This window comes from Triturus cristatus, chromosome 11, assembly GCF_964204655.1.
Source record: "Triturus cristatus chromosome 11, aTriCri1.1, whole genome shotgun sequence".
Taxonomy (NCBI): Eukaryota; Metazoa; Chordata; class Amphibia; order Caudata; family Salamandridae; genus Triturus; species Triturus cristatus.
Genome location: NC_140594.1, coordinates 1,172,200,217 through 1,172,222,129, shown reverse-complemented (window position 1 = coordinate 1,172,222,129; position 21,913 = coordinate 1,172,200,217). Strand labels below are relative to the sequence as shown.

Sequence of the window (21,913 nt, the reverse complement as noted above, 5' to 3'; positions counted from 1 at the left end):
AAACCATTACACGGAACCTATTTCAAAATGGTGCTCAACAAACTATGACAAGCAGTCCTATTTCACTTCCACTGAATGTAGCCGTGAATGGCACCCACTGACTTAACATTGCTATTCCTAATTGGTTAAGCAAAAGTATATTAGGTAGCGCGGGAAACGACGTTTGCGTGCTGCCGGTTTGCGGTTGTCGGCCATTCGAAGGTGTATGCAGACGACAAGAGATGAGAAGGTAAGCCGTTTGCGTGTATTAACACGTTATAACATAGCGGTTTTAAAAGCTTTGATTTATCAATACTCAAACCTAGTCTAGTGTAACTTTACGTTATGTCCTGTTGTCTCTAGACCCAACTATGATATACTGATACTGCTTCATTGTCCAGTGAACGGACCTGCTCCAGAACTTACCTAAAGGTTAGTCATTAGATTAGTCTAATATCGGGTTACCTCTAAATTTAGATGAGTCCTTGTGTACCCGCTTTCCCTGCTAGAATAATCAGACAGTGTTAGCAGTCCCTTGGCAACTATTTATGACTTATGCAATGCTAATGTTTTTAAGATAATCGGAATACGGCGTGTTGACGTAAACATCTATCTCTCCCTTTTCCGCTTTTTCAAAAAATCAAACCATCCTTATAAGTACATGGCATTTGCTTAAATTGTCCTTAGAGGGTGTGCGCCACTATAGACAGAGAGTAGTTTATCCTTTTTCAGATATGTGTATGCCGTTCAGGAAATTGCGCCCCCTAATTCAACAATAAAAATAAACTTTGTGGGGTCATAGCACTTGTTATTACCACTTCGTTCAAAGCAGACGAACATAATCTGTTTTCTCTCTTCCAGCAACTATAAATAAGGGTATCTAACTTTTACATAACGACTAAAATCGAAAATGCAGGCACATTAGCTTGGTATTGTGCGAGGCCGATACTTAGTAACCGTGACCTTTGGAGAACATTAGGAATATCTTTGACAAACCTATCAGGTAACAGAATAGTGAATTTGTTTAGTAATTAATAATTTGCCTTTTTTGCTGCGAGTTATACAATATGAGTCCTTTGTATTCTTGACTAAAGGACATCTGGAGACACAGCAAACCTTGATGGATTGGATGTCCCATAAAAGACGGGTCAAGCGTACTTTCGCAAGCCTTTTTTTAAAAGAAATTTAAGTAAGTTTCTTCTTTGAATAACGACTTGGTGTCAGCAATATCGCTCAAAAAAGGCCACTTTGGTTTCACACTGGGAGCTTAAATACGTGCTTGGTGGTGGCATTTGAAAACTACTTTCTTTGTCTTTTTTAGAGCCACGAAGTGTGTGTCCTTGCATGCAATATATTCGCTGCATAAACGGAAAGTTATCTACTTAATCAGAATGACATATGCAGCTTTCTTTCTCGAGTACTTCCTTTCTTTCTTTGGATTTTCCAGTCTTGCTCTTATGCATAATATTTATTGGTAAACCGGTGTTCACCTAACATGTGAAGCATTTCCTTTTCTGTTTAAATATATAGGGAAATTTGGGTCAATTATTTATTACTTTTTATGTATGTGTTGTTTTAGGTCTTCCTGGGGCCTTTCTGTTCTTTGAAATATACATCTGGTCCTGATGAAGGTGGCAACATTGCCATCGAAACGCGTCGACCACTGATCTTGTGATGTTAAGATCCTGCCTTTGCAGTTGTCTCATCAATTTCAGATGACATTGATGTATTTCATGCTTTAAATGTCGAGTACATGAGAAAACCAAAAAGTTTCTATTGTTGTTGTTCTTGTTTGATGTATGAATGTGGAATGTGTGGGTATGCATATGAATGAGAAGGTATGATGGTACAATATTTTTGCTTTATGGTTTATGTGCCCTAGGTTTTCTGTCTATATGATGCAGTTTCACTGTAATGAATTTAATCAGTGTTTCTTAAATATGATTTGATTATGAAAAATGAACTAAGTTGATCTATGACGAATTGAATAAGCCAAATAACAAAAATTAAAATTAACAAAAATTATTATAAAAAAACCTTTTTTTGTGTGTAGCATCATTGATTTTAGACCTGATCTTTTCCCTTGTACAATTAATTTGTTTGTTTAAAAAAAAAAAAAGAGGTCGTGAGGGAAGGTTTACTATTTGTTAGTGTTTATTTCCCCTTTTTCCCTGACCTGTAGTTCATTTGAAGGGGGTCCCATTTTTTTGCTGTGTATATGAAGTGGGGGCATGGGCCTGAGGGGGCTTGTGAGTGGATGGTATTCATCAGGATAGTGGCTTCCTCTTTCGAGAGGTGCTTCCAGTTGCTTAGCTGCTGTTTGGCAATGAAGAGATGTCCGGCTGGTCGGGAAAGTTCATTGCTTAGCTGCTGTTTGGCAATGAAAGAAATGTCCGGCTGGTCGGGAAAGTTCATATCAGTATGTTGTCGGTCAAATGTGTTGTAGATCTTTGCAATTTTCTGTTTGAAAAAGCAGCAAACTGGTCAATCTGAGGAGTCCCCCATAGTTGCAAGATGATGCCGGCTGGGACAATTCCCTCGCACTTTGAGCACTCTAGTCAAGTGATGTACTACTAAGCGGAGTCCAGCAGCAGCGATGCAGAGTTTCTCTGCAGAGGAGATGCAATCCGACTCCCCTTTGCTTGTTGATGTACCACATCACGGTCATATTGTCTGTCAAGATCTGGACAGACTGACAGTGAATGGAAGGGAGGAAGGCCGCTAGAAGCAGAATTATCGCCCATAATTCCAACAGATTGGTGTGCAATAATTGTAATTCTGGAGATCCGAAAACTCTTGTCTCCTTTTTCTCCACATGATCCTTCGCCCTGGTTTGGAGGGATCTGTGACCACTGTTGTCTCCGGAGGGAGAGTGTGAAACGGCTTTCCTTGTGTAAAGTTTCTGTTCAAACATCACTATTGTAGAAACTGCGGTGTCCCTGGAAATTGACACAACTTTTGTTGATCTATGTTGCGTTGTTACCACTGCTTGAAGAAACACCACTGGCCCTCATGTGCCAGCGTGCCTTGGTAACCAACCGAATGCCGAATGCAGGAGGCTAGAAGACTGAACAGGCACAAGACCATCATTAGTTGAATGATCGCTCGACACTGAAACATCAGAATCTTGGCCTTAATATCTTGAATCATCTGGGGAGTAGAGAGGGCTCAACTCGATGTTGTGTCCAGTACTGCCCCTATGAACAGGATGCATCGAGGGCACCAGGTGGGATTTGGGCTTGCCGATCGAAAAATCCAGGACAAACAAACATGGCTGTCACCTGCAAGTGGTGAGACACCATCTCCGAAGAGTTGACTTGGATGAGACAGTTGTTCAGGTGAAGGAATACTGGGATTCCCACCCATGTGAGATGGACCACAGCCATCACTTTTGTAAAGATGTGAGGAGCAGATGAGAGGACCGCAAACTGGTAGTGCTCTGACCCGACGGTGAAGAGAAGAAACTTCCTGCGTGACTGCAGGTTAGGGATGAGTAAATGGGCATCCTTCAGGTTGGTTTCCTTTGGTTTCCAGTGCAAGTAGAACCTGATCTAGAAACAGCATCTTGAACTTTTCCTTTTTGAGCAACCAGTTCAGAAGCCTCAGCTCTAACATCCGGTGTAGACCTTTGTCCTATTTTGAAATCCCAGAAGTATCGTTAGTAGCAATCTTGATCATTTACTGCTCTGAAACCAACTTCACTGCACCCTTTAGGAGTAAAAATTGAACCTGGTGTCTGAGGGTCCGCAGATAGTCTGGCGGGAGTCCATCTGGACAGGGAGGTAAACGAGGTGGTGGATGTTGGAAGGGCACAGCATATCCCCTTTCCACAATTTGCAAGACCCAAATGTCTGACGTTCTGGCCCTCTGTGGTTGTGGAAGGGGAGGATACCCATCCTCCAACAGCCTGTATGTGTACGGGGAAGGTATAACTAGGTCTGCCTCCCTGCAGTGGCTGGGGACGAGGTCGTAGGGTGCGGGATGTTCAGCCCTTGCCTCATCCTCTTTATTGTTTGTAGAGAGAGTTCGTCTGATGTTGTTGCTGAGGTGCAAACTGTTGCCGGTCTCGACTTGAAAAGCCCCGGTTGAAGCCACAAACGTTCCAAAATAGAGTATTCTCTCGTTTTCATTTGGCGACCCCCGGGATCTGGCCATGGCCTTACTGTCCCTAAACCTCTCCGGTGCAGAGTATGTTTTGTCACCGAAGAGCCAAGAGCCTTTGAACAGAAGGTCCATTTGAGTGGCTTGTGTCTGGAGAAAAGCCTGAATTTCTTCACTCGACGTGACGAAGTAGGGAGATGGAGGTCCCCTTTACTCCTGACACTGAATCCACAATATCCTGACCATCTCTGATCAGCTCCGTGAAGGGTTTGCAGGTCATCGGAAAGAATGGCGATGACCGCCTGTGTGGAATCGAACAGCATGACTTCTCTACCAAGACAGCAGGTGGCCGGCATTAATAGATGTGATACCCGTACTCTCTGCAGAAAACATTTTCTTTGCCAATTGCTCCTGCTTTTTCGATTCCAGAGATGGCTTGCCGATAAGAAGCTGGGTTCTCCCGCGGCTGCTTTATTTTATACTGCCAGCGGTCAGTATTGAGACGGTGCGAGAGGTTGACCATTTCTCCCATATGGCTATTATGGGCTCTGTTAGCAACTCATTAAATGGAAGAAAGGGTTCCGCTGTGAGAGGTGGCGTGCAGGACCGCGGTGAGGATGTTGGATTTGACCTATCGGCAGGTCTAACATGTTCTCGGCCCTCTTGATTACTGAGTGACAGGAGGTCACTTCCAGTGGAGGAAAACCCGACTGACAGATGTTCCCACTCCCGTCAGGCTAGCAAGCCCTATGCCATCCTTTAATCCCGCAAAGTCTGGGTCCAATGAGCTGGCCACCATCTGCACTGAGCGAGAATTTGATTCACCCAAAAAATACCTGGCTTCTTCTAAGAGCCGCTGAACCTCTTCTGGAGTGGTGGGCCATGAGTAGTAGAGACTAACTTATGTGGTGCCAGCGGAGATGGATGTAGTGACTGCAGCGGCATCAGCAGAGGGGCTGGTCTTCGGTGCCAGTGGCGTTGGGTGGGACACTGGTGGATCGTGTGCAGAATCAGAGGACAAAAAACACGTTTATGACCAAAGGTGGTGGTGCCTCTCTCGCCTTTGACCCCGATGGCATATGAGTCCAGGATGGATTCACTCATGACAGGGGAGTTGAACCATGGTTTGTGCTGCAGGTTTATGGGTTATTTCCAAATTCTCTGATGCATAGTCTAACGGCGCTTTTTATAATCTTTGAATATATTTTAGATAAGGTCTTGAATCAAAGTGATTATTCAGTATTTCCAGTTGCGGAACAAGGAGGAAGCTTATGGTGTCCTCAGTGAGGTTCCTTTATGTTCGAACTAGAATGTTATTCATTTGCGTGAACTTTTTCAACTTAAAGTGATTATCCGTGCCACCGCTGGTCTAGTCTCGGACAAAAGAAGTTCGATCGCCTTACGCCCATGTTGAAAAACCTACACTGGCTTCCCTTAGAAGCCTGAATCAATTTCAAACTCTGATGCATTACCATTAAAGTGCTCCACACAGGAGTGCCAGCTACCTATGTGAACTGCTGAATGTCCAGTGGTGCCAGAAAACCCAGCAGCATAGATTCACACCAAGTAAAACTTCCAAAATTCAAAACCTCACTAGCTCCAAGGCAATCTTTCTCTGGTTCTGCGCCCATGATCTGGAACTCCTTGCCAAGGTGACTTGCATCCCCTCCTTCAGGAAACCTCTCAAGACTTTCCCATTTAAAAAAAAAACCTTTGTATGCCATTACTTAAAATGTACTACCCCTTCCTCAGACTGTCGGCTCTGCCCACTTCCCAAATGTGTAACGGCATCAGTACACTGATTCATCAGTCATTCCTCCCCCATGACCTCCTAACCCCTAACCCATCACACGACTTTCCTGTTGAATATGATGTTATTTCTATACATAGTATATTATATAAAGTAGAACTATTGTAATGTACAGCACTCTAATACCGCTCGGTGAAGAGGCGCTGTAGAAATGCACTAAATAAATAAAATAAAACAGAATCAAGTTGTCCTAGCATTGTGATGTGACTACTCTAATAATATTAGACAAATGTGCCCAAAGATGGGCAGGAATTCTTGTGACTAGAGACTGGAGGAAACCCCAGAACTATGAGTGGCAAGATGAATACAGGCCCGTGGAGAGGTGAAAGGGGCAGCAGAGAAGGACAGTTACCCATAAAAAGAAGTCGAGCTCCTTCTGAATAGAAGCGTGGGCCACCTCATGATAGTGAGGAGACGCATTGAACATAACGTGTATTTGTAAAGCGCAGGTTCACTCAAGGGTATCTTGGCGCTATGCAACTCAATGGTACTCATTTTATTGACCTCAGAAGGATGATAGGCCGCTGGGATTTGAGCCTGCGACCATAAGGTCAAACACCAGCCCCTACAGTGGGTGCATTAGTCCACTGAGCCATCAGACCCGGCTATTTGGCCCCAGAGGTGGCAACATATGCCAGTGTCCTGAGACAGATCTAGCAACCTGTGCCACATGCAACCTATGTGAATAATTTCATATTTTTATTTTTTATTTTTAATTTTTATTCTGGTTCATTAAGTGTACCTGGCCTGCAAGACGTTATAGTTGTGTGTTTTCACTGGGCGCTCCGTTTCAACTGAGGAGTTTGCGCCCGGGTGTCTATGGATGCTTGTAGCTGATTGGCTGGTGTGACTTGAGCCTGGCAGGCGGGGACTCGGATACCATCAGAGAATGTTGGGGCAGGGTGCCCAGTGAGGGTCGCAGCTGAGACAAGGTATAGGAAGAAGCGACTGTGCCAGGCTGAACGTGCGGGCAGCAATCCCAAGCCTCCGTTCTCATGAGGTAAAGATCCGAAGATGGCACGCGTTCACATTCAGGGCACAAGTCCTAAAAAAAGAAATGGGGGGGGGACTAACCTCGCTAATCAGTATGGAAGTGGCATCGCAGCGCGTGACCTCACGGCTCGTGACATCGCGGCATGTGAAATCACAGCGCGTGACATCACAGGAAGTGGCATCCCAAAAAGAAACATCAGATCTTAAGCCCTCACATATATGTTTAGCAGGTGTATTAGGAGTACATTTGAGCACATTTCGAGAATACTTTCAAACCCTCCTGATTCAGGCAGAAGATTCACACTTCTGTAAGTTACACATAAAACAATGTTACCTTTTGTCAGCGTAAAGCTTCCTCTGCCTATAGTGCTTTGAAAGAAAAAAATGTGATTTTTGCAGCGTGAATCTTTCTGGATTCACTATGCTGTGCATTACTCCGCGATCTTGTGGTTGGGTCCGGATTCGTAGTCTTTTCTCTGTTTTTCCTTTTTTTTTTTTTTTTTTTTTTTTGTAGCCCAGGTGGGCGGCGACGACCCACCATTTGGTGCACCTCCCGTGACGTCGTCGTGCTTCCTGCGGAAGTCCCACCTTTGGGGCGCCATCTTCAGATTCTTTTTTCCGCCGTTGGGTCTGGATCGTCATCGGGAAGAAGGAAGTGTTGCGCCTTTTTCTTCGACGCCCTTGGAGAATGCGCACTCAGAGGCCCTGAGCGCAATGGACAAGACGCCATTCAAGTTCTGCCCTAACTGCCACCACAAGTTCGCGCAGAAGGACCAGCATCCGGTCTGCAACCTCTGCCTACCGGTTGACCACCAGAGCAAGGACTGAAACGCCTGCTCAGCCTTCGCGCCGAAGACGCTCCGGGTGAGAGAACGTCAGAGAAGAGCCAACGCCAGCATGGATGGCAAGGGTAAGGCCCTGTCGCTCTACGATCTGGGCCTCTCCACAGACTATGAGGACAACGTCGCCGAGGGACCCGAAAACTTCACGGTCGTAGAGACCGACAAGAAAAATGAAGGCGAGGTAAGAGAATCGTCGAGCTCAAAACACCCGAAAATACCTCAAACCCGAGGGTGACTCGAGAAAATCTGAGTCAAAGTCCACGAAGGGAGCCCCGGCGCCGACGACCAAGGGGGGAACCATGGACAAGAGGCCGAGCGGATCCTTCGAAAAGGACTCCCTGGTGCCGAAAGACGCTGAAAGGCAAGGATCGTCGAAGACAACCCATGAAATGGGGCGCTCGACGCTGAAGGACCGGTCGGCGTCGACGCAAGTTCCGTCGAAGAGGCCCGCGGTCGACGCCGAAAGCATCTCCGAGATGGAGAAAAAGAAGAAGCGGCTCGAGGCCGAAATGGAGAACATCCTTCAGAGGAAGGAGTTCGACGCCAAGATGAAGGAATTCAAGATTCCAACGGCTCCACTGACGAACGTCGTCAATCGAGGACGAATTCGACACCGAGGGGCTGCCGATAGATCTCGAAGAGGAAGACGAGACCTATTATGAAGGCGAAGCCGAGGAAGACCAGCAGTCGTTCTACAGCTTGGCGCCATCAACCAGCCACGACATCGAATGGCAGGATCTCGACACCGAAAACCCCGAGGAGCCCGTGGACACGTACCCTTCGAGGCCTTCGCCACCCGACGACATCGGGGTGTACAATATGGTGGTCAGGAGCGCAGCGACAGCCTTCGGCGTGAAACTGGACGAGGAGAGGCCGAAAGCCGATTTCCTCCTCGAGACCCTGCTCCCCGTCCAGACGAGGAGCCAATTCCTTCCCATGCTACAAAGTGTGATGAATCAGGGGAGAGAGGCCTTTAAGGAACCAGCGACTTGCCGTTCGATCACGCCCAGGACGGAGAAGAAGTATAAGCACTCTTCTCTGGACCCCCCTTACATCAAGGGTAGTATCACTGCCGACTCCATCATAGCTTCCACGGCCAGGAGAAGGGCCAACGTGCCAGCAACTTCGGGGCCACCACCTGATAAAGAAAGCAGGAGGATAGACCTCACAGGAAGAAAGGTCGAGAGGAACGCCGCAATGCACTGGCGCATGGCGAATTCCAATGCACTTCTCAATAGGCACCAGTACCAGCACTGGGACGAGATGGGGGAGCTAGTAAAGCACCTCCCCGAAGAATACCGCCAAAGAGCCTCTCACCTGGTGGATGAAGGTAAAAACATCGCCAACTCTTGTATAAAGACGGCGTTAGACGGGGCAGAGACTTCGGCAAGACTAATGGCCATAGGGGTCACCGAGAGAAGACCTGCATGGCTAAGAATCTCGGGATTCAAACCGGAGGTGCAGAACAACATCCTTAGCACCCCCTTCAACGGAGAGACACTGTTCGGAGCAACAGTAGACGAGAAACTCACCCAGCTGAAAAAAGAAAACGAAACGGCGAGGTCCATGGGGGCCCTACAGCTAAGGGGGATGAGGAGAGGCAATCCCTCTAGGAGCCCCTACAGTCGGGGAGGAAGCCAGCAGGGAGCGTCGCACCAGACGTTCCAGCAGGGTCAGCAGGGTGATAGTCACGGACAACAAGGTCAACAGAAGCAAAACTGGCAGTACCAACCTCGGGGCCAGTCCTTTCGCGGAAGAGGGAACGGACGTGGCCAGAGGAGGAGAGGGGGTGACCAACCCTCATCAAAGTGACTCAGCACGCAGGAGGACGCCTACCCTCGACATGCCCCCAAGGGTGAGGCGCAGTACAGTAACATCAGGGGGAAGAGAAGAATCAAAAGCCTACGAGCATCCAACACCAGTAGGCGGAAGACTGAGGTTCTACCTTCAGGAGTGGCGGCGTATAACCACAGACAAGTGGATACTGAACGTCATGCAGTACGGATACTGCGTGGATTTGGAGAAAAGACCTCCAAACAGAAGACCAAAGGGAAGGCAGAGATCGGCTCAAGAACTGGCCCACCTCAGAGAAGAAACCCTGAAACTTCTAGAAAAAAGAGCCATAGAGGCAGTGCCGTTCAGAGAACGCAACAAGGGGGTCTACTCGAACTACTTCGTGGTCCCGAAAGTAGACGGAAACCTCAGACCCATCCTGGACCTGCGATACCTAAACAAGTTCATCAGAACGCAGAAGTTCAAAATGACTTCGCTGCAGGAGGTGCTGCCCCAAAAAGAGACGGGGACTTCATGGTCACCGTGGACCTCAAGGATGCCTACCTGCACATCCCAATAAACAGAAGGCACAAGGGCCTTCTAAGGTTCAACATCGACCAGGAACACTACCAGTTCACAACCCTGGCCTTCGGGCTAAAATCGGCGCCAAGGGTTTTTACAAAATGCCTGTCGGCAGTCGCGGCCCACCTACGAAGGCAGGGGATCCATGTCTACCCCTACCTAGAAGACTGGCTGGTCAAGGCAAACACACGCGAGAAGTGCGAGAGACACGCAAAACGCGTGACAGACACTCTGATGAACCTGGGGTTCTCGATACACTGGGGGAAGTCATCGCTGGAACCGGAGCAGGTGAAGATTTTCCTGGGAGCAAAAATCAACACCCTGAACAGCACAGTGGTGCCCAGCGACAAGAGGACAGATGCCCTACTGAAGGAGACGCGTCTCTACCAGAAGGGGCGAGCTCTGACAGTGAGGTCAGTGAGCAAGATGATGGGGATGATGGCGTCGTGTATCCAGCTGGTGCCGAATGTACGCCTGCACATGAGACCATTCCAAGAATGGCTACAACAGCAATGGTCACAAGCAAGCGGAAGTTGTGAGGATCTAGTGGTTGTTACGCACGCAGTGCAGGAGGAGATGACTTGGTGGAACAGAGACAACATGACAGCAGGGAGAAGCCTGACACCACCAAACCCAACAATGACCATTACCACGGATGCATCGCAAAAGGGGTGAGGAGCGCACATGGACAACCTCAGAGTGAGGGGTCTGTGGGCTCCAGCAGATGCGGTACGCCATATCAATTACCTTGAATTGAAAACCATCCTGCTAGCCCTGAAGGCATTCCAGAGGCACCTGTATAGCCAGAGGGTGTTGGTTCAAACAGACAACACCACGGCAATGTTCTATATCAACAAGCAGGGGGGGACACAGTCGTTCCCCTCTCCTCTCTGGCACAGGAGATTTGGAGATGGGCCATACCTCTCAGGATAGATCTACTGGCAATTCACCTTCCAGGGAAGGACAACGTGGAGGCAGACTGGCTAAGCAGGCAGACCTCGGCATCGCACGAGTGGGAGATCAATGGCCAGGAAACGGAGAAGCTTTTCCAGAGATGGGGAACTCCCACAATAGACCTGTTTGCAACACGCCAAAATGCAAAATGCCAAAGCTTCGCGTCCAGGCAACCAGATCAGCAATCCCAAGGAAATGCCCTATTTATAAGCTGATCGAGGACATTTGCCTACGCCTTTCCACCGATACCCCTGCAGAACCAGCAACATGACTCTGATCCTAGTGGCTCCGCAGTGGGCGAGGCAGACATGGTTCTCACAAATTCAAGAAATGACACAGGGCAATCCCCACAGGTTCGAGAGAAGAAGGGACCTGCTCTCCATGCAAAACGGAGAGGTCCTGCATCCGGAGCCAGAGACCCTCAACCTGGCGGCATGGCTCCTGAAGACCTAGAGTTCGCTCACCTTAGATTGCCTCCTAGCACTATGCGGGTGGCAAGAAAACCAACTACACGCAAATGCTACAGCGCGAAATGGCAGAGATTTACTGTGTGGTGCAGGAAGAAGGGCCTGCAAAACAGAATGACTAGAGACTCCACAGTACTGAGGTACCTCACACACCTTCTAAAGAGTAACCTCTGCTCGAGCTCCCTAAGGGTACACCTAGCGGCGATCGTAGCCTACACCAGAGGTGAGAAGGGTGGAAGTTTCTTCACTTCGCAGGTTGTGAAGAGATTCATGGAAGGAGCCAAAAGAATTGCCCCTCCTAAACGGTTGCCGCCGCCAGCATGGAATCTCAACGTGGTACTGACGGAGCTCATGAAGGCACCGTTTGAACCCATTCACAAGGCCACACTGCAAATGTTGACGATGAAAACGGCCTTTCTGGTGGCCATAACCTCACTACGCAGGGTGAGCGAGCTTCAAGCGCTAACGCTACAGGAGCCCTACATTCAGATTCACAAAGACAGGGTAGTCCTGAGAACAGACCCACACTTCATGCCCAAGGTGGTGTCGGCGTTCCACATGAACCAGAGTATTCAGATACCGAGTTTCTTCCAAAACCCGACTTCGAACGCAGAAAGGGCGCTGCACACTCTCGACGCTAGAAGAGCGGTGATGCACTACATTGAGAGAACCAAGGAACTCAGGAAATCAAAACAGCTGTTTGTGTCCTTTGCTACTAGCTTCATGGGTAGACCAGTGACTAAGGGCACCATCGCAAGGTGGATTGCCCTCACTATTCAATTCTGCCACAAACAGGCTGGACAGGAGCTAGCGGAGGGGCCGCAGGCTCACTCCACAAGGAAGAAAGGGGCCACCGTGGCCTTCCTGGCGAACACGCCCATCCAGGACATATGCCTCGCGGCAACTTGGGCATCTGTGCACACGTTCACGAAACACTACTGCGTGGACATTCAGATGAACAAGGAGGCACAGGTTGGACAGAAGGTGCTTCAGCACATTTTCAACGACCAACGCTCATCTACCACCCAGCCGCCACAGAACTAGGAAAACCGCTACAAAGTCTATGCACAGCATAGTGAGTCCAGAAAGATTCACGCTGCAAAACGAATAGTTTCTTACCTGTCGGTGTAGTTTTGCAGCTTGAAGATCTTTCTGGATTCACTAGCGAACCCACCCACCTCCGCCAGTAAGATGAGGCTGGAGGAAGAGGGGGTGAAATGGAAAACATCAGCAGGAATAAAAACGTACAGAAAATGAACTGAAGGACTAATCCATCGCCTAGGGTAAAAAAAAAAAAGGGAAAAAAGAACCCGAAGATGGCGCCCCAAAGGAGGGACTTCCGCAGGAAGCACGACGACGTCACGGGAGGTGCACCAAATGGTGGGTCGTCGCCGCCCACCTGGGCTACAAAAAAAAAAAAAAACAGAGAAAAGACTACGAATCCGGACCCAACCACAAGATCGCGGAATAATACACAGCATAGTGAATCCAGAAAGATCTTCAAGCTGCAAAACTACACCGACCGGTAAGAAACTATTCGATTTAAACTATTACAACGCCTCCTCAGGGGTAGTAAGTGCTAAATAAATGCTATTTATTTTGTGCAAATACCCACACATCTGACATTCTTATAGTGCATGTATATCTCCTAAACCGAGCCAGAACAAAGTGAAAAGCTGCCTCTCTTAGGTAAGTGCTAACAAGGTGTCAGCCTTTGTTTCCCCCCTGCTGCATTTGCTTATGGGTGTGAGGCTCCTGACTGAACTCAGCCATGAGACTTGAACAAAGGGAGACCTGATGACCCCTCAGATTCGGCCTTTGTTATGGCCCAGCAGGAGTCTCGTCCCCGCCTGCACGTTGTTGCTGATAACAACGTGCAGGCGCTGCTGAAAGTGTCCTGGTGTTTGGAAATTGCACCGGGACAAATTCAGCATCTTTTTCAGCGGGGCCTAACTTCTTGGCAGGGTGGACGCCGCCCCCCCCCCCGCGTGGACCCCCGACTCGCGCCCTGCTTACATTCGTACCAGAGTTCTCTTCCTGCTCCTTGTTTCCCATATTAAAGTCCCGAACTGATTGTGTTTTCCATTGTTTCTGTGAGACCCCTCTGCTGACGTAGCCTCTGTAATTAAGAAATGACAGATGTACAGTGAGGCTCGCCTTGTTCATCACTGAAAAAATGGTGTCGTGATGCACATAAAACCCAATAATTGGCGGAAATAATGTAGTGAGAGGCCTGTGGGGTAGGGGATGCCTTTGGGGTCTCGAAGTGCGAGATAAGATACAACCTCATGACGATTTTAGCGGGAGGTTGAAAAGTATTTGAGCTCTAAAAACTATTACAGCTGTTGAAATATATCAAGGGCACAATATAAAAAATACCTGTCCTCGGTTGTGGGCAGCAACCCTAGAAATCTAACTAAATTCCTAGCAGTTGGCTGCACAAGCTTCTTTCTGCATTGGTGTCCAGTACATGCAAGCATCAAGTTGGTATGATCCATCGAAAAATGAGATTGTATCCTTGTTGCAGAGACGTGGTCTTTCCACAGGCCGGTGGTCCTGCGCTGTAAGCCTCTGCCCCCCCCCCCCCGTCCCCCCCCTCCCAGCCTGCATTGATGGACTGCTATGATCAGCCCGGGGTTGATAGATTCATGTTGGCCAGAACCACCCTTATCCCAGGTGCACCAGTGCATAGTGGAGCCCCTTTCTGCCCCCTGGACCTTCACTGCCCCCTGCTGGATATATCTGAAAGTAATCGCATCAGGGCTCGTTCGTAGAAGCAAACTCTTCTGGTGGCTTGCCAGGTCCTTTTGCCTCATGTGTCATTGAGTTGAGGTGTGGCCGACTTTACTTGGAATATGTCAATATCTTCTGGCAAAGTGAGGTAAAACGAGTGCAACCAATGGCAGATGTAAGCTGAGGCTCTGAAAACGATGGAATGGAATACTCTTCCCTAGAATTACCACTGGTTCGGGTTTGTAGGTTTGTTCAGCTATTTCCACCCCTCGCTTATGTCCCGATCTGGAGGATACTGTCCTAAGGGCAAGGACTTGATGTCTCCAATCACCCTGGACTTGTGTAAGCGCCTATACCTGGACATTTCCCCACATTGGTCGCGTGCTTTGGAATGGAGAAAGCACTGGGCACCCAAGTCGCATGACCTGGGTTACCCGGCGACCAAGTTCATCAGGAGAGCCCATTCCCTAAAACCTGTGTCTTGTTCTGTAGGAGTTGACTGTTTCTCAGTTCTGGTTGGACATTGTATCTCTTCGGTAATTGGAGTCTTACTTTACTTAGACCAATAACTCTGTACCCAGGATGGCGGATCTGCAGAAATGGGACCAGTGGATTTATAATGGAGGACGTGGAGCGGACCACCGCCCCGCCCCACTGAAGTGTTTATGAATGACTATTTTGTTTTATTGGCTACAATGAAGAGGCGCTCTTACTTTGATATAAAGATTTGATATAGGGCTGTGCACTAAAGACAGACGCATCAGAATAGAATCGTATGAAATTTGAGACAACCATATTTTTTTTTATATTATCAAAAAGGTACACCTGTGACCTTATTACTTTTATCTCTTTCGTAATACAGTCTCAGTATATTCTGCAAAGGCAGCGTCCACATTAAAAATCAGGCTTCATTTCCTCCACAGTTCTCTTTAATTTGGGGAGGGGGGGGCTGGGCAGGTAAAAAAACTCACCCTCCTACTCGCATCTACATGCACACTCACAGCCACCATTCACAAGCACACTCACGCACACATACCTTCATACATACATACATAGAACGAACACAAAAGCAACCAGCATTTGCAATGCAAAAGGTCTCGCATTTACGCGAATTTAAGCTATTGGCATTGTAAATGACAATGCATTTTATTTCTGTTCTAAAACCCAAGACATAAAAGGCATTGTCATATACATCGCCATTAGCAGAAACTCACGTAAATGTGAGACTTATTGCATTGTACCACAAGCATTTCCCACAGAAGTGAAATCTTGCTCCATGGCAACCAGCAGCTGTGAGCAGATGCCTTCTTCCGGTTCCGACGGCTATGATGGGTGGGTGGGTGTATGGAGTTGTTGAAACAATGGTGTGGGGCCCCCACTGGCTGCTTCTCCAGGGTGAAATAAGGTGTATAATAAAAGCGTGCCGTGATTGCAAAATAGATAAGTAAATAATACATTTTCAAAGGAGCAAGTTCAGAACGCACCATAAAATAAATCCAAAAATAAGCGCGGCTGCGCTGTAAAGTAAATAAGCACTTTTATAATATAAAAGCGGGCAGGTGCAGGGATGTCATGGGTGGAATACGGGAAGAGCATTAAAGAAAATAGTGCACGCCCACTTATAAAGCAGACCATGTAATGCCAGCAGTAAAAGGTCCAGTCATTATGGGAGGTAGCAGTGCGGTACCAAGGAGGGACCAACAAGGCTATTTACGAATCAGAAGCCAGCATTTACGAAGAACAATGACACAAGCAACAAATATGGGCGGAGAGTGGGCGGGGCTTCCAGTGCATACCTTAATACAGCATGCCTCGCAGTGAGCGCATGCGCGCTGCTGCTAGGCTCGAACTAAAAACGTACTGGGTCGCAGCAGTGACATCAGGTGGCGGGAGGGAAGCCTTGCTGGTTCCTGGACAATTGAGACTGCTGCCTCCCCTCATTGGTTGACCTTGTTATGGGTCAGCCAATGAGGAGGCGGCAGTCCCTTTCTCGTCAGAGTGGGATAGGTGCTGCCCCACCCCACTCTCTGAGGAGGCATCACTAATGGACTGTCTTCATGGCCTTGGGTACTTTATTGCTTAAAACTGAAGCGGGTGGTCCAAGTCTATCCCTGACGCATCCTCCTGCCATGATGGGGAGGACCTCCAAGCGGTTTGCCGGGCTGAGGATATCACGCCAGAGGCAGTGAAATCCTCCGCTTTACAAAGTGCCGCTCAGACGCCTGTGTATTAGCACCTGGCTGCCTGTCCTGAACAGGAGTGTCTGTCCGGCTGAGCTTTGATCAGTCTCACAGACACTTGTGTCTGCCAAAAGTTGGAGGGGGATGCATAGCACTCTGCCCTTAAAGAGCCGTGCCTGCCCCTTAAAGCAATACGATCCCCCACCAAAAGTGCCTAGAGGCGGCACTGAGCAGCTTGATTACTCTTCAAGGTATTTTGAAGAAATCTCGGTTTTAATCTGCACTGTGGTGCCATGTCAAAGGTGGCTCTTGGTTCTTCGCCTGAGATTGAATGTCACTCTTCCACTGAAGGATATTGAGTTTGGACCTTGACCAGAGCCAGGCTTCAGGTCCTGTTGGCGAATTTCCCGGTTTCTTAAAAGTAGCGTTTGTTGGGTAAAGCATCACATCCAACGTCCCGTGGCTTCAGCGTTGCTCCTGCTTCAACGCAGTCCTCATCCTGCTGTGTGTGTTGCACAAGATAAAGCTGTTGACATCCCAGACCCCTCCGCATCAGAGTTCCTAACCTGGACCTCCAGACAGAATAAATGAGAAAATCTATTTAAAACTTGCTTTTTCGGTTCACCACGCTCTGGGCATTCATGCCCTACACCGGTTACAGCACTGACCTTGTGTCTGTGATTTCTTGAGCTCCATGCCCGATGCTGTCCTCCACCATGGCCTGGTGCCTGCCCAATAAGATTGCATCTCCACACTTAACCCCCCCCTTCCTGTCCAAGATTGATAGAGCCTCTGTCCACTGGTTCTCGGAAGGACAACTCTCCACACACACACCAGTGGGGAACGTTATTCGACTTGCTGCTTTGAGTAACCGAGGGTGGGACCACCGGCTGTGCTCTTATCCCCCCCCCCCTCCCATGCCCCCCATACACACCACAGATTGATTACTGGGACAAAAAGAAATGGTCGCATGTCCCCAGCCCTAAAATCCCTAAACTGGTTGCCGTACGATGCAAGGATACAGTTAAAAATAGCTTACCTGACTCGCAAGGCCCTTCATTTCAAGACCCCCCATTTATCTGGCTCAAAAACTCTAATTACCTGGGGGTTGTAGACCGTCATGAAGTGCAAGTTCAAAGCTCCTAAAAGCACAGATTTTCCACAAAATGAGATTGAGTAACAGCCGTCTCGGGCATTGCCCCGAAGATTTGGAACGCTCTTCCTCCAGGAGTCCGTCGAATCTCCTGCACCGCTTCTTTCAAAATATCCTAATGCACATGTTTCTGCCCTAAAGGCCTCGGCTCCGAGGCTTCATTACTGCCCTGTATTCGGTTGTCATGACATTTTACATGGTTATAACATTGTTAGCATGCTATGTACATATGTGTTGAATGTTCTTCTCCCATTTCTGTAGTCATCCGATTCTAATGCGAAGCGTTCCTGTACCCACACGGGTCATGCACGCGCCCTGCATATATATGTAACAAATGTTTTCTTCCCAATATTGTATCCTACTTGCCAAAAATTGTTAAGTGCATGGTTACCCGCTTGGGTTATGTTCGTGCTATACTAAACTTTATAAATAAATAAAATTAAAAACACCTCATGCCTTGCATGTGTCTTGTTGCCTGGCATGAGAACTTTCAATCTTTGAAGATATTCCCTCACTGGGTACCACTAGAGATGCTGTGAATCAGCGTAAGTTTGCCTTTGGCATTTAAAATAAAGGTTCCAGTTTATATCTGTAGAGACGAAGTGACATGGCATCGCAGCAGCATCTTGTTATTAACATTTACCGAGTGCACAATGTCAGGAGACCACCTCTGCTCTTTTAATAGTGCTTTAAATGTCGAACAGTTTCTCTTGTCAGAGCCCGCCTCTTCTGTAGAGCGGCAGCCCTTTAAGAAATGTGCTCAAGGGATGTCTTCTCTTTCAGGAACACCACATACTGCAGCAAGGTTGCCTTTCCACTGGAGGTGCTTCAGAAAGAGCCCGGATCCTGCGTCAGCCAATGGGCGAAGCCGGAATTGATTAACTTCCCATCTGGACATTTGGAGATAATGACGTGCCCTGATATAGATGGGTATTATCCGATGAATGTAACGCCCAGCGTCACCTGGTACCTGGTAAGCACAACATGAAATGTCTTATGTGCTATAGCTCCTGACCAGTCATCTGTACTCCTGGGGATCTCTCATTCATTTATGGAAGGGGGGGGGGGGGGTGTATAACACGTAAAACCTTTCAGACGTCTTGGTCCATCTTTGCAAAAATGATCTGCCATGTCTTTCCCGATACACAAAAAGTACACGATAACAAGAACCATAGAGTCAAAGGAAATGCAAGTGAGACTCCAGAGTTACCCGGAGCGGTATTCCTGTGGAGAATACCGTTGCACGCAATTGTGAATGGTCCGATGTTTCCACATCTGGATCACCAGATCTGGAAGAAATGTACTTGGCAAAGCCAGAGGTTTCCATGGACTGTTTCCACTAGTTCTCGACAGGTGGAAAATGTCCTCAAAGTCAGGAAAAACCTTTGGTGTTGCAGACATTAATTCCGGGTCCATTCGGAGGCAATCCGCTTGTGATTGCTTGAAACACGTGTGACGATATCGACTGGAATTGCGGATTCAGACCTAGTTTGATAACCAAGAAATTTCTGGCTTTCTGGTAGGGAGTGCCTTTGAGTTTTAATTGTGTGATGGGAGCTGGCAGGAAGGTAGTTGAAAGGGACGTTGATACCTTCTTGTGATCGTATCAGGAGTGCATTTGGGCCACCTCTAACTTTGCAAGCTGTAAGTATCTGGGTCAATCTCCGGGAGTGGTCCCGGCTACCAGGATTGGTTGTCGAGGACCTTCTGCACCTTGCAGAGACCAGAGCTGCTGATTTTTGTTCTTGTTAGGGAGGGTCCCCAAAGCTTTGCACTCCACAACTTCTGTTCTTAAATAGGATGTAGGTTTGGAGGCCTCCCATAAGCAGGACAAGATCTGTTCCCATAAGGGTGCCTAGTTGGTCATTTGTCTCTGGGATTAGGTTCACATTCACTGCTTTCCTGATGCTGTACGCTTTGGCCCAATAGGGTGTTCAATGAGACGGGCCACCATTGCTATGATGTCCCCACTGGCAGCATAAGGCACACCCTCAAACGCTCTTGACCACAGATACTGGGGCACCAAGCACTCCCTCAAGGGCTCCTGACTACATGTCCTTCGGCTCTGCTATGAAGGCAGGTCATTATTTAGATGTTGAGCGCTAAGAAGTAAGCAAATGAATACTGCTAGATAATCTGATGTCGATTTGTGTTGCATGAGATTCCAGATCCACGGAGACGTGTTCTGTACTTCGTGATTACATTTGTATGCACTTGGTTGAGGCTTGTGCTACATAGGGTTGAAAGCCTGACATGGTTTTCCAACCCTTTGCCTGCCAACCCTGTGCTTTCTTTGAAGACCATCGTTGCCACGGAGATGACGCTCAAACCTTCTATATGATTTTCCAAGTCTATTGTACATCAATTTTATAATGTATCTGTTTGACCCCTCCCTGATACAGCTGTCGGACCATAACTCATGACTGCAGCCCTCCCCATCTCCATGTAGTCGCCTTTATTCTTCCTGCCTCCTACAACTTCCCTCCTGGGCTGAACAAGATTCCTGCTCTGGGACCCCCCCCCCCCCCCCCCCCACGCAACTCCTCCCCCTCCTTGCCCCCCTTTCTGCTGCTCCTCATCTTTTGTCTAATTTCTTGACCTGTAGCTTCCATCCTGGGCACTACAACACTTACCCTCTCTCCTTGTTCATGCTGTTGCCCTGTCTGTGCTCCCTTTCAGCTCCTCATCAGTGTCTCACAATTGCTCCCCCCTCCACTCCCTTCGGAGCTGGTCTTCTTTCCAGTCCCGGATTTCTGCTCTGCTACTTAAAATATCTTGCTTCGTGTATCTTTACCTGTGGCCCACATTTCACTGTGTTACGGGTGAATTAATTCATGGAGTTGCTGTCTTAAATGTCCTCAGATGACCCAATGTGACTAACACACCCAACTAGGATGATCCTAGCCACCTACAGTGCTAGTCAAGAGCGGTCCAGTACCAACATCCAAAATGTGAAGTGTCAGTTTATCGAGACACTGAAAATCCACCGGACCTCTAGCTGTCTCCAGTCCACCAGGTCGGCACTCATGAAATATGGAAGCTCGTTCTATCCTCTACCTGCTGCACCAGTTGGGCGGACTTTTCCGGCTTTACTTTAGTGGACGCACTGCTCCCCATCCTGGTCTTGCCAGCATGCACTGCTCCACTCAGCCTTGTCTTGTCGGCATGCACTGCTCCACTCAGCCTGGTCTTGTCGGCATGCACTGCTCCACTCAGCCTGGTCTTGTCGGCATGCACTGCTCCACTCAGCCTGGTCTTGTCGGCATGCACTGCTCCACTCAGCCTGGTCTTGTCGGCATGCACTGCTCCACTCAGCCTGGTCTTGTCGGCATGCACTGCTCCACTCAGCCTGGTCTTGTCGGCATGCACTGCTCCACTCAGCCTGGTCTTGTCGGCATGCACTGCTCCACTCAGCCTTGTCTTGTCGGCATGCACTGCTCCACTCAGCCTTGTCGGCATGCACTGCTCCACTCAGCCTTGTCGGCATGCACTGCTCCACTCAGCCTTGTCGGCATGCACTGCTCCACTCAGCCTTGTCTTGTCGGCATGCACTGCTCCACTCAGCCTTGTCTTGTCGGCATGCACTGCTCCACTCAGCCTTGTCTTGTCGGCATGCACTGCTCCACTCAGCCTTGTCTTGTCGGCATGCACTGCTCCACTCAGCCTGGTCTTGTCGGCATGCACTGCTCCACTCAGCCTAGTCTTGTCGGCATGCACTGCTCCACTCAGCCTGGTCTTGTCGGCATGCACTGCTCCACTCATCCACTCAGCCTGGTCTTGTCGGCATGCACTGCTCCACTCATCCACTCAGCCTGGTCTTGTCGGCATGCACTGCTCCACTCATCCACTCAGCCTGGTCTTGTCGGCATGCACTGCTCCACTCTTCCTTGTCAGTCGGCATGCACACGCAGTCAGATTCTGCGCAAGTAACCTTGCACTGTACAGTCAAGAAAACAAACCTCCCCAAATGAACAGGCATGGAATAACTGAAAAGATCTGTCACACATCACTGGACAGTGTTGGAGGGCTTTGATATAGTGCAGTCAATGCTGTCCCCAAATATTTGTACAATCTGACTGCTTCTTTACATCTCAGAAATACACTCCGATATAGGATAATTGAAATGCCTCTCACAACTAGTCTCTCCGCCTCTATCTCCCGTCAACCATGTGGCTCAGGACCACAACCATACACAGAATCTCAGATTGGGCAACCCAGTGTAGTAACCAGCTAAGGAGACTATCATATGACATACCATAATGGGCCTGCATAGCTGTTCAAGGCTGCCGGCATGCTGAAAACCATAGAGCTGCAGATCTGTCCACATCACAATAGGATCATTACAC

The 21,913-nt window shown here is 48.5% G+C and overlaps 1 protein-coding gene and 1 long non-coding RNA gene across 4 annotated transcripts in view; both read left to right on the top strand.

Annotated features, from left to right (window-relative positions):
* The window catches only part of IL1RAP (interleukin 1 receptor accessory protein), a 388,648-nt gene that overhangs the window by 269,985 nt on the left and 96,750 nt on the right, over positions 1-21,913 (top strand). For all 3 annotated transcript variants that reach the window (XM_085635879.1, XM_085635881.1, XM_085635880.1), the window contains exon 4: positions 18,351-18,540. In XM_085635879.1, coding sequence (XP_085492005.1) covers positions 18,351-18,540 — 190 coding nt within the window. The remainder of the gene's footprint in view (positions 1-18,350; positions 18,541-21,913) is intronic.
* LOC146788657 (uncharacterized) lies at positions 841-1,973 on the top strand. Its single transcript, XR_014970887.1, has 3 exons — positions 841-982; positions 1,074-1,168; positions 1,559-1,973. It is a non-coding gene; the product is annotated as an uncharacterized LOC146788657 (long non-coding RNA).